Raw genomic sequence first — 12,927 nt, forward strand, 5'->3', positions numbered from 1 at the left:
GACTACTTTTTATAAAGGTGGTGCATGCTAGACAAGCTACAGTAACAGACTTCAGTTGCATGTGGTCAAGCACACAGGGTTGTACCGTTATCGTTTCCAAGTGTCAAGTTCACGCCCACATAGATTTTCATCTCTGATCGATATTAGAGTTTGCTTTGTTATCTGTTCAAATTCAGAATAAATTATCCCTTCTGATTTGATGTGTTTGATTTGTCATTTTGTACTAACATAGTCTTGCACATCATGCCAGATGCTGTGTGTGTATGTGTGTGTGTGTGTGTGTGTGTGTGTGTGTGTGTGTGTGTGTGTGTTCGAAGTAAAGGAGGAGCTTCAGCCTTTAAAACAGTCAGAGGAAGAGGAAGTTACATAGACTGTAAAGATTGTGGCTGGACTGACCTGATAATTCTACACTTGCATTCTTGTCCTCTGACTCACTTTGTCACTATGATTAAAATCTACATGTACGCTTCTCTTCTCTCAGGTAAGTCTGTCATTTTTTAAATTTTCTGTATTTTTATCTACTGTAGCTTGTTTATAAATGCTGTAGCTGTTAGAAGGTTTCTTTTAGTCATTTGGTCTCGTACTTTTTGAAAAAAGGGAATTTTGACATTACAAAATAAAAAAGATCAATATTCTTTTTAATTGTGTGTATTTGTTCATGCATTACATTAAACACTTATTACATTATGACAATGACAAATTATGTTTCCCTTATTTCCACTTGCAGCTCTGAGTATTGTGGAGATGATGCCTCTCAACATAAATGGACGTGTTGGGGAAAGTGTGGACTTCAAATGCTCAGACTGGGGCAGTTGGACTAATGTTAAATATAATGTTAAGTACTTTTGTAAGAGCCCATGCACAAAAGACAAACACATCATCGTCAAAGCAGCATTAGACGAGAGTAATTCTCAGGGTGGAATACAGTTAACTAACATTGTAGAAGGTTTATTTGTGACCTTCACTAATCTCCAAAAGTCAGACTCTAATATATATTATTGTGCAGCTGAGAGGATTGGCCGTGATTCATTCATACAGGTGAATCTTAAAGTTACAGATGGTGAGTGAATGCTCTTCACTTAAAAACAAAATACATCTCCCTTTTCAAGTGTAAAAACTATCCAAAAAGTTAATGGAATAATAAAATACTGTGTCTGTTATTCTCAGCCGAGTCTTCTAGTCCAAAGACAACTCCAAAAACAATCATCATTCGCTCGACGCCCTCATTTGCTGTTACAAACAGCTCGACTGTGTCTTCAGATGGCTCAGATGTTGTTACTGATATGTCTGTGTCATACACCATCCATTCTACAACAACGACTACATCAGCAACACAAGGAGCTGGTATGATGTGCACTCATCTGAACTTAGATACAGCATGTTTGACTTATGTTGAAGCATATATTTGAATGATAATTGAAGTTGCAGTGCATCAGATGAATAAGTCAGCAGCTGAGCAGTAACATCACTGCAGTGTTGAAATAGAACATGATTAAAACTGTTGAATGCTAGATTGATGAATTAGTATATTTAACGTACAAGCTGCAGTTATCTAACTGCTTTCAGATTTTGAAAAAATATCAAAATGGTTAATGTAAAGTGTTAACATTAATACAACAGACGTATGTTCAGATACACAGCCAATGTTAGTGTCACATTTACCAGCTTCATTCCTCTGATCAAATCCAATTTTAACCTTTTTGACATTGTCCTCAATTTTGTGTGCATCCAGGGTTCACGTCAAGTTTCAGGTTTCAGGTTTCTAAAAGATTCATTTATAGCAAAGAGGATGTGAGCAGCACAACAAAGTGTGATGTCACTTTTTTTCACCTGTCTTCCTCCTTTTCTTGCCAGGAAGTGTGCCATATTTGATTACCGGTGTCACTGTTATACTAACCATACTGATGGTCCTACTGATGCTCATGAGGAAGATGAGGAAGAAACATCCGAGTAAGACACACAAACCACCACACACATATTGCATATGTTCACTATTGCAACATCAATAGTCTCCACTTGACCTACTGACAATTGTTTCTCCTGTTTGTTTTCAGAAGTAGAAGAGGACGCACGAGAGGTGAGTTGCCTTTTATTTAGGTCTGAAACCATGTGGAGGGATTTAAGTTTCTGTTGGCTCTCCAACACAAACATGAAGTACTTACAGTACAAATACTTTCCCTTAGCTTGTGTGATGCTCATGTTCATATCTTGTTTCTTATTTCAATACTGTTTAGGACACCTCACAATACCAAGCTCAGGATTATTATTTGATATTTTAATTGGAGGAATTATAAATATAATTATAAATATAATTCAAAAATGCAATAAAATGCATTAATGAATTCATAAATTGAATTGGAATTGAATTTATTAATATCTATATTTATTGTACAATTAGTTAAATGCTTTATTACTATTTCCGTGACACTTGTGGTCCCCCACAGTATGGCGATTACGATCTCATCTTTTACTAGCTGGCCACAATGTCTGTTAATAGAAGCAGGGTTCTGCAGGTGCAGGTACTTTGGGATTAATCTGTTGCAATCTTGAGACAGGAAGTAAAACAACACTTGTGCATACGATCAAAAAGCATGCATAAAACCATGAGCAATAACAAAACAGCAAGCAATAAAAAGCAATAATAAAAACTAAATGTATGTAAAATCATGCATATAATTGAAATCCAAAATATGAAAGCATGCATGTAAACATGGCAAACAATAACCTATTAAACACAATATAGAAAAACATGTACAAAGATGAAATACAATAATGTTTGAATATTTTACTGTTTATTCTTTTGAATGTCCTTGTTGCCTTATTTCTGTTTGTTTAACTCAGTGTTTCTTACAGTTTTTTCTCTCCATTTTTTTCCTTTTATTTGCAGGATGTTGCAAATGACGAAATCAGACCTGAACACCATCAAACTGTGAGCCGACCTGCGGGGGTCTCTCCCCTCTACCACTCTGTAGATGCAGAAAGTGTCTATGCTAATTGTTCCTACCATCAAGACATTGAATTAGCAGCTGAGAGCGGTGATAACTCTCAGATAGAAGATCGCCAATGTGACTTGGTGTACTCTGTTGCTCAACTACCCAAAGAGCAAATTGAACCCACTGGGCAATCTGAATCAAATCAAAGCAATGAAAATGACTCTATATGTCTCTATACCCTGGCGCAGCTACCACAGGCAAGCTGAACGTGACCACTGTGATCGAAATTGATGAAAAGGAACTTTCTTGATCGTACTGATTTTATTTTGATGGAAATGTAGAGATGTAATGTAGTATAAAATGGCTGTCTCTATGAACTGAACAGTCTCTCTCACTCGCTCACTGATAGAGGACAGTGCTGTGAATGAGTACACAGTATTGTAACCAGTGTAGTTAAGCTAAAAGCACAGATAACAGAGCAGTTTGTTCTGTCATTTTTGAACAAGGTAATGTTCAGTGATAGAGTTTGATAATAGTCATTACTTAAAGCCTCCAAAGGCAGGTTTTGAACATGGTGTCCTGCTGTCTATTCTTTAGTTTCTATGACTGATAATACCATTTTTTACAGTGGGCATCACCTAACTGCAAGTGAACTACAAACTTAGAAACAAGCTCTGTCTGCGTTCTCCAGTAGCTCAGTTGGCAGAGCATGTGCCACATGTAAAGAGGTTTTGACCTCGCTGCACCAGTCCAGGGTGCGAGTCCAACCTGTGGACCTCTGCTGTGTGTTATCTGCCCTCTCTCTCACCCTGTTTCCTGTCGTCGCCTAAGCTGTTCTATCAAGAAAGCCCTGAAAAGGAAACAAGATGTTTTTACATTCTTTGTGGATCATTTTATTGTGTAGAGAGGATTCAGCAAAATGGCTTCTTATTGAAAAACCCTGCTTCTGTATGAAACTTTATGAAGCCAGATTTGAGGCCCAAAACTCTGTCAAAGAAGCTTTGGGCAAAACAGTGTCAGACTTTAGGTTAAAAGGACGGGTCACGGTTCTGCTGTGGCAGTCTGGTTGTTTTTTTGTTCTGTTTGTGTTTTTCCCCCGTCTGCTTCCCCCCCCTCCTTTTCTCCCTCACCTGCTCCTTCCCTGTGGGTGTGTCCTGTGGGCGTGGCGGCGGCGGCGGCAGCAGCAGCAGCAGCAGAGTGGCGCACCTGCTTCTCCTCATCTCAACACCCTCATTACCCTGGTCTCTCCACAACTTCAGCGCCAGATTATTCCGTCCCTTACGGTGACTTCTATGTGCCACGTATTTCTAGTTTATCTCGTGACTGAAACGTATTTCTCTGTTCCTGTGTTTTTGCTATTTTGCTAACGCTTGTTTTGTTGGCTCGCCCTGCAGAAAACCTCCAGCGCTTCTCCGCTCAGTTACCTGCTCGCCAGCCTATCTGTGTTACCTCCACGGCAGCACCTGGAGACCATGCCAGCCTGCCTGCCTACCTGCCAACCTGCCAGTCGGGTCATCTCGCCCACACTACCGCCTGAACACACCAGTCCAAATAAACCTTTTGCTCCCTGAAGTTCTGTCTCTGGTCGCAGCATTTGGGTCCACTGAAAACTCAAACGTAACAGATTAGTCTAAACATTATTTGATTAAAGATTGATGTGATGATTGCCACTGAATGTTTATCCTATACATAATATTCTCAGTCTATACACTAACATTAAAAGGAGTCGATGTATGTAGATACAAGCAGAGTCGTAAATTTGGATTCATTTCATGTACTTGTTTTGGATAGTTGCATTGTATTTGAATTTATGCTGTAGGACAAAAATCAGTTAAAACAGTCAAATGATGGGTCTCATCTGACATTTGTGGACAAAAAGTCAGTCAAATAATTTATTAAATTTTAAGAATAAAAATATATGTATTAAATGTTGAGGTTGGAATGGGTTGTGTGATGTTTTTGACAAAGTGATCAGATTCATTTCTAAACTCTTCCTTGCTTGTATGACAGTGTTTATTTTTACTATAACAATACTGACATATTTCTAAAAACTGCAGCAAAAAGCCTTCTTTTACTTTCAATTTAAATTAAATACCACCGAGAACCACACAGAGAAAAAGTCAAGTGTGACATTTTTTAAGCTGTGACTACTTTTTATAAAGGTGGTGCATGCTAGACAAGCTACAGTAACAGACTTCAGTTGCATGTGGTCAAGCACGCAGGGTTGTACCGTTATCGTTTCTAAGTGTCAAGTTCATGCCCACATAGATTGTCGTCTCTGATCGAATATTAGAGTTTGCTTTGTTATCTGTTAAAATTCTGAGTCAAATATCTATTTGATGTGTTTGATTTGTCATTTTGTAAACACTATAGTGTGTACAAATACAACTACATAGTGTGTGTGTGTGTGTGTGTGTGTGTGTGTGTGTGTGTGTGTGTGTGTTTGGAGTAAAGGAGGAGCTTCAGCCTTTAAAAGACTGAGAGGAAGGGGAAGTTACATAGACTGTAAAGATTGTGGCTGGACTGACCTACATTTGCATTCTTGTCCTTAGCCTCACATTGTCACTATGATTAAAATCTACATGTACGCTTCTCTTCTCTCAGGTAAGTCTACTGTTTTTATATTTTCTGTATTTTTACCTATTGCACCTTGTTTATAAATGCTGTAGCTGTTAGAAGGTTTCTTTTAGTCATTTAGTCTCGTACTTTTTGAAAAAAGGGAATTTTTGACATTACAAAATAAAAAAGATCAATATTCTTTTTAATTGTATGTATTTTTTTATGCATTACATTACACACTTATTACATTATGACAATGACAAATGATGTTTCCCTCATTTCCACTTGTAGCTCTGAGTTTTGTGGAGATGAAGCCTCTCAACATAAAAGGACGTGTTGGGGAAAGTGTGGACTTCAAATGCTCAGACTGGGACAGTTGGACTAATGTTAAATATAATGTTAAGTACTTTTGTAAGAGCCCATGCACAGAAGACAAACACATCATCGTCAAAGCAGCATTTGGAAAGACTAATTCTACTGGTCAAATACAGTTAACTAACAGTGCAGAAGGTTTATTTGTGACCTTCACTAATCTCCAAAAGTCAGACTCTAATATATATTATTGTGGAGCTGAGAGGATTGGCCATGATTCATTCATACAGGTGAATCTTAAAGTTACAGATGGTGAGTGAATGCTCTTCATTTAAAAAAGAAAAATACATCTCCCTTTTCAAAAGTAAAAACTATCCAAAAAGTTGACAGATTACTAATAAAATACTGTGTCTGTTATTCTCAGCCGAGTCTTCTAGTCCTAAGACAACTCCAAAAACAATCATCATTCACTCGACGGCCTCATTTGCTGTTACAAACAGCTCGACTGTGTCTTCAGATGGCTCAGATGTTATTACTGATATGTCTGTGTCATACACCATCCATTCTACAACAAATACTACATCAGCAACACAAGGAGCTGGTATGATGTGTACTCATCTTAAGTACTGTATAGCTTACTGATGTGTTGAAGTATTTTGTCACTGTCCAGTCAAAAACCATGTATCTCCAAATGTGGTGTTTTTGAATGTTTTTAATAAAATTGAAGAAGGGAGTGCTCCTTTATGAGTTAAGACAATTCTCCTATTTCCTAACCCAAACAAACCATTTATAAAGTCATTAACTCACCTGATGAATGCGTTGCCACTAAGCTGAAGTGGTTTTGACTGGACAGCAACTATATATTGTAATTTAAGTTGTAGTGCATAGTATTGACAAGAACAGGGCCGACAGGTATGAACATCAATGAGGTCAGTCTTCGCACATTCTGTCAAAAGCAAGTTTCAGATTAGTAAAAGATTCATTTATAGCAAAGAGGTTGTGAGCAGCACAACAAAGTGTGATGTCACTTTTTTTCATCTGTCTTCCTCCTTTTCTTGCCAGGAAGTGTGCCATATTTGATTACCGGTGTCACTGTTATACTAACCATACTGATGGTCCTACTGATGCTCAAGAGGAAGATGAGGAAGAAACATCCGAGTAAGACACACTAACCAACACGCATATATGCATGTATTCACTATTGCAACATCAATAGTCGCACTTGACCTACTGACAATTGTTTCTGCTGTATGTTTTCAGAAGTAGAAGAAGACGCACGAGAGGTGAGTTGCCTTTTATTTAGTTCTGAAACCATGTGGAGGGATTTAAGTTTCTGTTGGCTCTCCAACACAAACATGAAGTACTTAATACATTCCCTCAGCTTGTGTGACGCTTTGAATTTAATTTATTAATATCTATATTTATTGTACAATTAGTTAATTGCTTTATTACTATTTCCGTGACACTTGTGGTCCCCCACAGTATGGCGATTACGATCTCATCTTTTACTAGCTGGCCACAATGTCTGTTAATAGAAGCAGGGTTCTGCAGGTGCAGGTACTTTGGGATTAATCTGTTGCAATCTTGAGGCAGGAAGTAAAACAACACTTGTGCATACGATCAAAAAGCATGCATAAAACCATGAGCAATAACAAAACACAGCAACAATAAAAACTAAATGTATGTAAAATCATGCATATAATTGAAATCCAAAATATGAAAGCATGCATGTAAACATAGCAAACAATAACCTATTAAACACAATATAGAGAAACATGTACAAAGATGAAATACAATAATGTTTGAATATTTTACTATTTATTCTTTTGAATGTCCTTGTTGCCTTATTTCTATTTTGTTTAACTCAGTGTTTCTTACAGTTTTTTCTCTCCGTTTTTTTCCCTTTTATTTGCAGGATGTTGAATATGACGAAATCAGACCTGAACACCATCAAACTGTGAGCCGACCTGCGGGGGTCTCTCCCCTCTACCACTCTGTAGATGCAGAAAGTGTCTATGCTAATTGTTCCTACCATCAAGACATTGAATTAGCAGCTGTGAGCGGTGATAACTCTCAGATAGAAGACCGCCAATGTGACTTGGTGTACTCTGTTGCTCAACTACCCAAAGAGCAAATTGAACCCACTGGGCAATCTGAATCAAATCAAAGCAATGAAAATGACTCTATATGTCTCTATACCCTGGCGCAGCTACCACAGGCAAGCTGAACGTGACCACTGTGATCGAAATTGATGAAAAGGAACTTTCTTGATCGTACTGATTTCATTTTGATGGAAACTTAGTGATGTAATGTAATATAAAATGGCTGTCTCTATAACTGAACAGTCTCTCTCACTCGCTCACTGATAGAGGACAGTGCTGTGAATGAATACACAGTATTGTAACAAGTGTAGTTAAGCTAAAAGAACAGATAACAGAGCAGATTGTTCTGTCATTTTGAACAAGGTAATGTTCAGTGATAGAGTTTGATAATAGTCATTACTTAAAGCCTCTAAAGGCAGGATTTGAACATGGTGTCCTGCTGTCTATTCTTTAGTTTCTTAGACTGATAATGAAAATCTTTAACAGTGGGCATCACCTAACTGCAAGTCTGCAACGAGGCCCAAAACTCTGTCAAAGTAGCTTTGGGCAAAACAGTGTCGGGCTTTAGATTAAAAGGACATCAGCTATTTCCATTGCTTTGTGACACTATGACGTTATGAAACTAGCATCATGTTAGCTACAGACATGCCGACCGAAAGTGCACAAAGAGTCATTCTTACTTATATTAGGTACATGATCTCAGTTGACAAACTGAAATCTGCCCGTGACCCTGCTGGTGCTACAGTCTGTAGTATAAAGCTGGAAGAAAATACAGGAGTTTATAGTCTTTTATAAAATGAAATATCCTATGCACTTGTCCTTGGAATATTATTTTCTGAGTCTTATCCTTATAGTACTTTACATCTACAGCGAATTATACACAGCAGCACATCCTTCTTTCAGTCTACTTCCTGTTTTAAATGTGCCTTCTGCTGCTTTTGCTTGCCCACACACACACACACACACACACACACACACACACACACACACACACACGCACACACACACACGCACACACGTACAGTTGGGTTTCATCACTTATGGGAACAGTACAAAGACTTGAGGAGACTTAACCTAACCATAACCACTACTTGCCTCACCCTAACCCATACCTTAACCGTAGCTTACCCTCACTTTAAACCAAGTGTTAACCCTAAAGATGAATGATTTACCTTATTGGAAGGCAAGTCCCCTCACACATTTATATTCCCACAACATAAGTAATACACGTACACACACACACACACACACACACACACACACACACACACACACACACACACACACACACACAAACAAACACACAAAACTTGACATCACACTTTCTGGTCAATGGTTGTGGTCTGTCTGCCTTTGCTACCATGCATCAAGTAGATCAGTGATTGAGCTACTTCCGTATCAGACCACTCAGACTTGCTTCCCCAAAGAGCCATTATGCAGCCCACAACTGTTCTACTTTCACGAGTCACACAGGACCGCTAAATGCAAATCTACCACTGTTCATATGTGAGGCACTTTCAGCCCACTTGTGCTTCTCATTTTAATATCTCAGATGTATTCTAACGTAAATTTAAAAGTTTGTGTATTGTTATGAGCTTTTACTCATACAAGAGTTGGCCCTTTCTTAAACTGGTGTCTTTTTATTTCATGATTTATTGATATGATACAGTTATTTTGGCAAGCTCTGAGAGCTGAAACTTAGATTATGCGACCTATTACCCTTGATCATAAACATGTTGAACTAAAAGTGCTTCTTTGCATGTTTTGTTTTGTAATCTCTTTTTGTGAAACACTGTAGTTTGTGTCTTTCTATGGCAGGTGCTACACAAATAAATGTATTAAATAACCTTTTCAGAGAATATTTAAGTTTTTTATATATATATCTATATGCTTGATGAGAGCTGATCTGAGTTTGGTACTGTTATCTCACTGTCATGTTTTGTATCATACACATACACAATGTAAATTCCCTGCAGTAATTCAACATTTTGTGAAAACAAACTTATATTCACCTCTTGTAGAGAGTTGGATGAGAAGATTGATGCCACTCTCATACCGAGAGTTTGTGACAGGAAATGATAACAGTAATACTGAAAGCACAGCGACCTTCCATAAACACACTTCCTTGATGACACTGATCTCTACTGGTTTGTGGGCTTTGCACATAGCATTCTAGTTTCATAATACCAGCTAAATACTATAGAAAATGCCATGTGATTGGATCCTTTTATAGTTTACTTCTTGTCTGCTCTCACGGTGATGCTCTTCATCTCTCATAGATGCTAAACAAACAGACCTTGAGTAGCAGCCAGTTATAGTAGTAGTACTGTATAAAGTATCAAAGAGCATGCCCAGTTCAGTTTACTTTAGAGTATTTTCCTTGGGTGAAAAGCAGGGAGCTAGAGCTGAAGAGCTGAGAGATGATAAGAACTAGAACCAGGAGACTTAAGCTGATGTGAAGGATCATGGACTCACAGGAGACAGAACATGTCAACACAACAATGTTTTCAACGAATATGGTGCATCTTTATTTCAAATTTGTAAATGTTTTTAGGGAGATTCTGTAGGGGCAGGGTGAGGAGCAGTTCTGCATTTGCCAGAATGAGCTTTCGGTAGATAGAGGACATCTACTTGATTTTTTTTTTTTTAGGTCTGTCTAGGTCATATTTTCGTCTGAGTGGACATTACCCCTTCAGAGTGGTAAGTATCACTTTGTGATGCCCATCACAGTGAGCTATTAGCATTTAATATCATCATTCACTATTTTTGCAGTATATGCTACTGGTTTGTGGGCTTTCCGACAAACTGAGTTTAAGCGTGAAGTTGGATATTGACTTTTTTTGTCTGAGAAGATTTACATTTATACTTATTGGACAGGGAACATTAAAGCCTCCTTGACCTCTGTGAGGAGCAGAATGCTCCTGCTCTGTTATCGTGGTAGTTTGAGCTGTTGTAGCCTTCAGCCTCACAGCCGGCAATCATCATTTCTCAGAAAAGTCTATCTTACTGTTGTTCATGCTCCAGACATGAAGACATTTCACGAAAACTGAGTACTAACACATTTTTTTGTTTGTTTATTTTGGTATTATATCTTGGCAAGTAAAGCTGCATTTAGTTCAGTCCAAAATGTCTCTATTTGTTGCCATCTGTTGACATTTAAATAATATGACCACCTGTTTCACATGACCTAATTACAACTGTGATGTTGCAATAACAGAATGATTTCCATAAAAACTGAGCATATGCCATCTGTGAAGGCCAGGGAATCTGGTTGAAAGCTCTGGAAAATGTCCAGCATGTTGACCTTGTGCTAAAATTCGTTTTTGGTCCAACTACTTAGGGTTAGGCAAATATTTTGGTCATGGTTTATAGACATTACTGTCTTGGTCAAAAAAAATGTTGACTGTTCGAGGGAGACAGGCGAGTCACATGCTTCATATGCTCCAAACTACCTTCCCTGATGTATTCTGTAATGCTTTTTGTCATCATTGGTACAATCACAACCCTAAAAATAAGTCATCTAAGTACTGAAACTAACGACCAATGAGGTCATTTCTAGTTTAGGAAGTCTCAAAATAGGTGAAACGTCTCTTGTAGAAAATAGAAAGAGAAAAATAATGTCAGAGCAAGATTCAAAGACATCAAGTACATTTCTGTCTACCTGTTTGATGCTCATTTTCAATTTACATACAAAATGCCTGAGTGGAACACTAGAAATTTTTAAAAAGACTCAATATGTATTTCAGTCAGAGCTCGGCAGTGGTAGAAAAGTTGGTGTATTGACAAAAGTAAAATGCAACAATGTGCAAAGGACACAGATTAAGCAAATATATGATGATGTACATGAAACATTCATCATATTTTCTACATTGTTTCCATACGACTGCATAATTAGCACCAGCAGTTGTTTATCTCTATGCACCCAACCAGCTGCTATTTTATTTTGTTAATATCAATTTGGATGTTTCATTAAGTTCCATTTTGTTTCAGTTAAAATTTTCTCAAAGAAGAAACTAAATTTAATCTCTTTTGAAAATACTGTGTTGTATTGTGTTATATATAATATGGCAAGGTCACATATAAGGTGACGAAAATAGTTAGACAGCAGAAGTTTGACACATAATAAGGATTATTTTTATCATCATATATCTATCGTTCACTTAGAGAAAAGGCCCTCCATGCTGTTAGTCATTACATTAGTCATAGGTAATTGTGGTATTACTATACAAGCAGTTTGACACATTTAGCTAAATGGGCAAACTGCAACCATTATCAAAATACATGCATGGTTAATATACTGATGGCTTGATGGATGGAGGATTAGCCACTCATAAATGAATAGGTAATGAATCAAATCAAGAAACAGGAGAATGCTGAGGTGATTTCATTGTTGTTGTCTCTTTCTGTTAATGTCTTTTTCACTTTCTCGTTCCACATTCTCTTTATTAAATTTGTCTCCCTCACATACAAACACACTAACACACAGCCAGCAGAAGTCACCTTGGCAGCGGGAATGCCCTCCAGTCGCTGTTCTCGTCAGGCTCAGAGAGCGAGAGCAGCTTGATGCCGTTGTTATTGTTGTTACTGTTGTTGTGTACATCGGCCACCAGGGGAAGAGTGCAGTGGCCTGGGGTATCTGCTCTGTTGTCAATGACAGTCAATGACACTCTGCTGCTAAGTGAAAAGGATTAGCCAACTCGCTCTCGCCCCCTCTCTCTCTGTCTCTCTCACACACATACCCATCCCCTCACACACACATACACACACACACACACACAAACACACACAAACACACAAATACTTTCACTTCACTGGTTTTGTAGAAAGTTTATAGAAAGCGTAGAGGTAGTGTGAAGTACATGGGGAAGCTGACAAATGATGGACAGAGTGAGATGGAGACAGCTTGTGGACAAACAGTATTACTTCATACTGGTCTCAGATCAGAATGCACACACACACACACACACACACACACACACACACACACACACACACACACACACACACACACACACACACAC

General features: G+C 38.1%; 2 protein-coding genes across 4 annotated transcripts; both read left to right on the forward strand.

Moving 5' to 3' along the window:
* Positions 1–397: 397 nt before the first annotated feature.
* Positions 398–4,806, forward strand: LOC311270300 (uncharacterized protein). Of its 2 annotated transcripts, XR_014624250.1 has the most exons (7): positions 398–481; positions 728–1,060; positions 1,168–1,344; positions 1,855–1,950; positions 2,055–2,077; positions 2,888–4,216; positions 4,328–4,806. XR_014624250.1 is itself a non-coding variant. In XM_084375094.1 (6 exons), the coding sequence occupies exons 1-6, from the start codon at positions 445–447 to the stop codon at positions 3,197–3,199; spliced, it is 978 nt and encodes a 325-aa protein (XP_084231220.1). In that variant the 5' UTR covers positions 398–444; the 3' UTR covers positions 3,200–4,247. The 2 variants fall into 2 exon arrangements, 1 of the variants encoding a protein (XP_084231220.1); XM_084375094.1 differs by lacking the exon at positions 4,328–4,806 and having other exon boundaries at positions 2,888–4,247.
* A 658-nt stretch (positions 4,807–5,464) lies between these two features.
* LOC311267561 (uncharacterized protein) lies at positions 5,465–8,896 on the forward strand. 2 transcript variants are annotated; one of them, XM_084370689.1, is made up of 6 exons: positions 5,465–5,537; positions 5,784–6,116; positions 6,229–6,405; positions 6,867–6,962; positions 7,065–7,087; positions 7,720–8,896. In XM_084370689.1, the coding sequence occupies exons 1-6, from the start codon at positions 5,501–5,503 to the stop codon at positions 8,029–8,031; spliced, it is 978 nt and encodes a 325-aa protein (XP_084226815.1). In that variant the 5' UTR covers positions 5,465–5,500; the 3' UTR covers positions 8,032–8,896. The 2 variants fall into 2 exon arrangements, with proteins under 2 accessions (XP_084226815.1, XP_084226816.1); XM_084370690.1 differs by lacking the exons at positions 5,784–6,116; positions 6,229–6,405 and having other exon boundaries at positions 5,475–5,537.
* Positions 8,897–12,927: the final 4,031 nt, after the last annotated feature.

Source organism: Pagrus pagrus, assembly GCF_965226575.1.
Source record: "Pagrus pagrus genome assembly, chromosome: 2".
Taxonomy (NCBI): Eukaryota; Metazoa; Chordata; class Actinopteri; order Spariformes; family Sparidae; genus Pagrus; species Pagrus pagrus.

Coding starts and splice junctions, on each gene's coding strand:
- LOC311267561 (XM_084370689.1), top strand. CDS start 5,501: ATGATTAAAATCTACATGTACGCTTCTCTTCTCTCAG. Junction 6,117..6,228: donor GAATCTTAAAGTTACAGATG/GTGAGTGAATGC, acceptor TGTTATTCTCAG/CCGAGTCTTCTAGTCCTAAG. Junction 7,088..7,719: donor TAGAAGAAGACGCACGAGAG/GTGAGTTGCCTT, acceptor TTTTATTTGCAG/GATGTTGAATATGACGAAAT.
- LOC311270300 (XM_084375094.1), top strand. CDS start 445: ATGATTAAAATCTACATGTACGCTTCTCTTCTCTCAG. Junction 482..727: donor GTACGCTTCTCTTCTCTCAG/GTAAGTCTGTCA, acceptor TTCCACTTGCAG/CTCTGAGTATTGTGGAGATG. Junction 1,061..1,167: donor GAATCTTAAAGTTACAGATG/GTGAGTGAATGC, acceptor TGTTATTCTCAG/CCGAGTCTTCTAGTCCAAAG.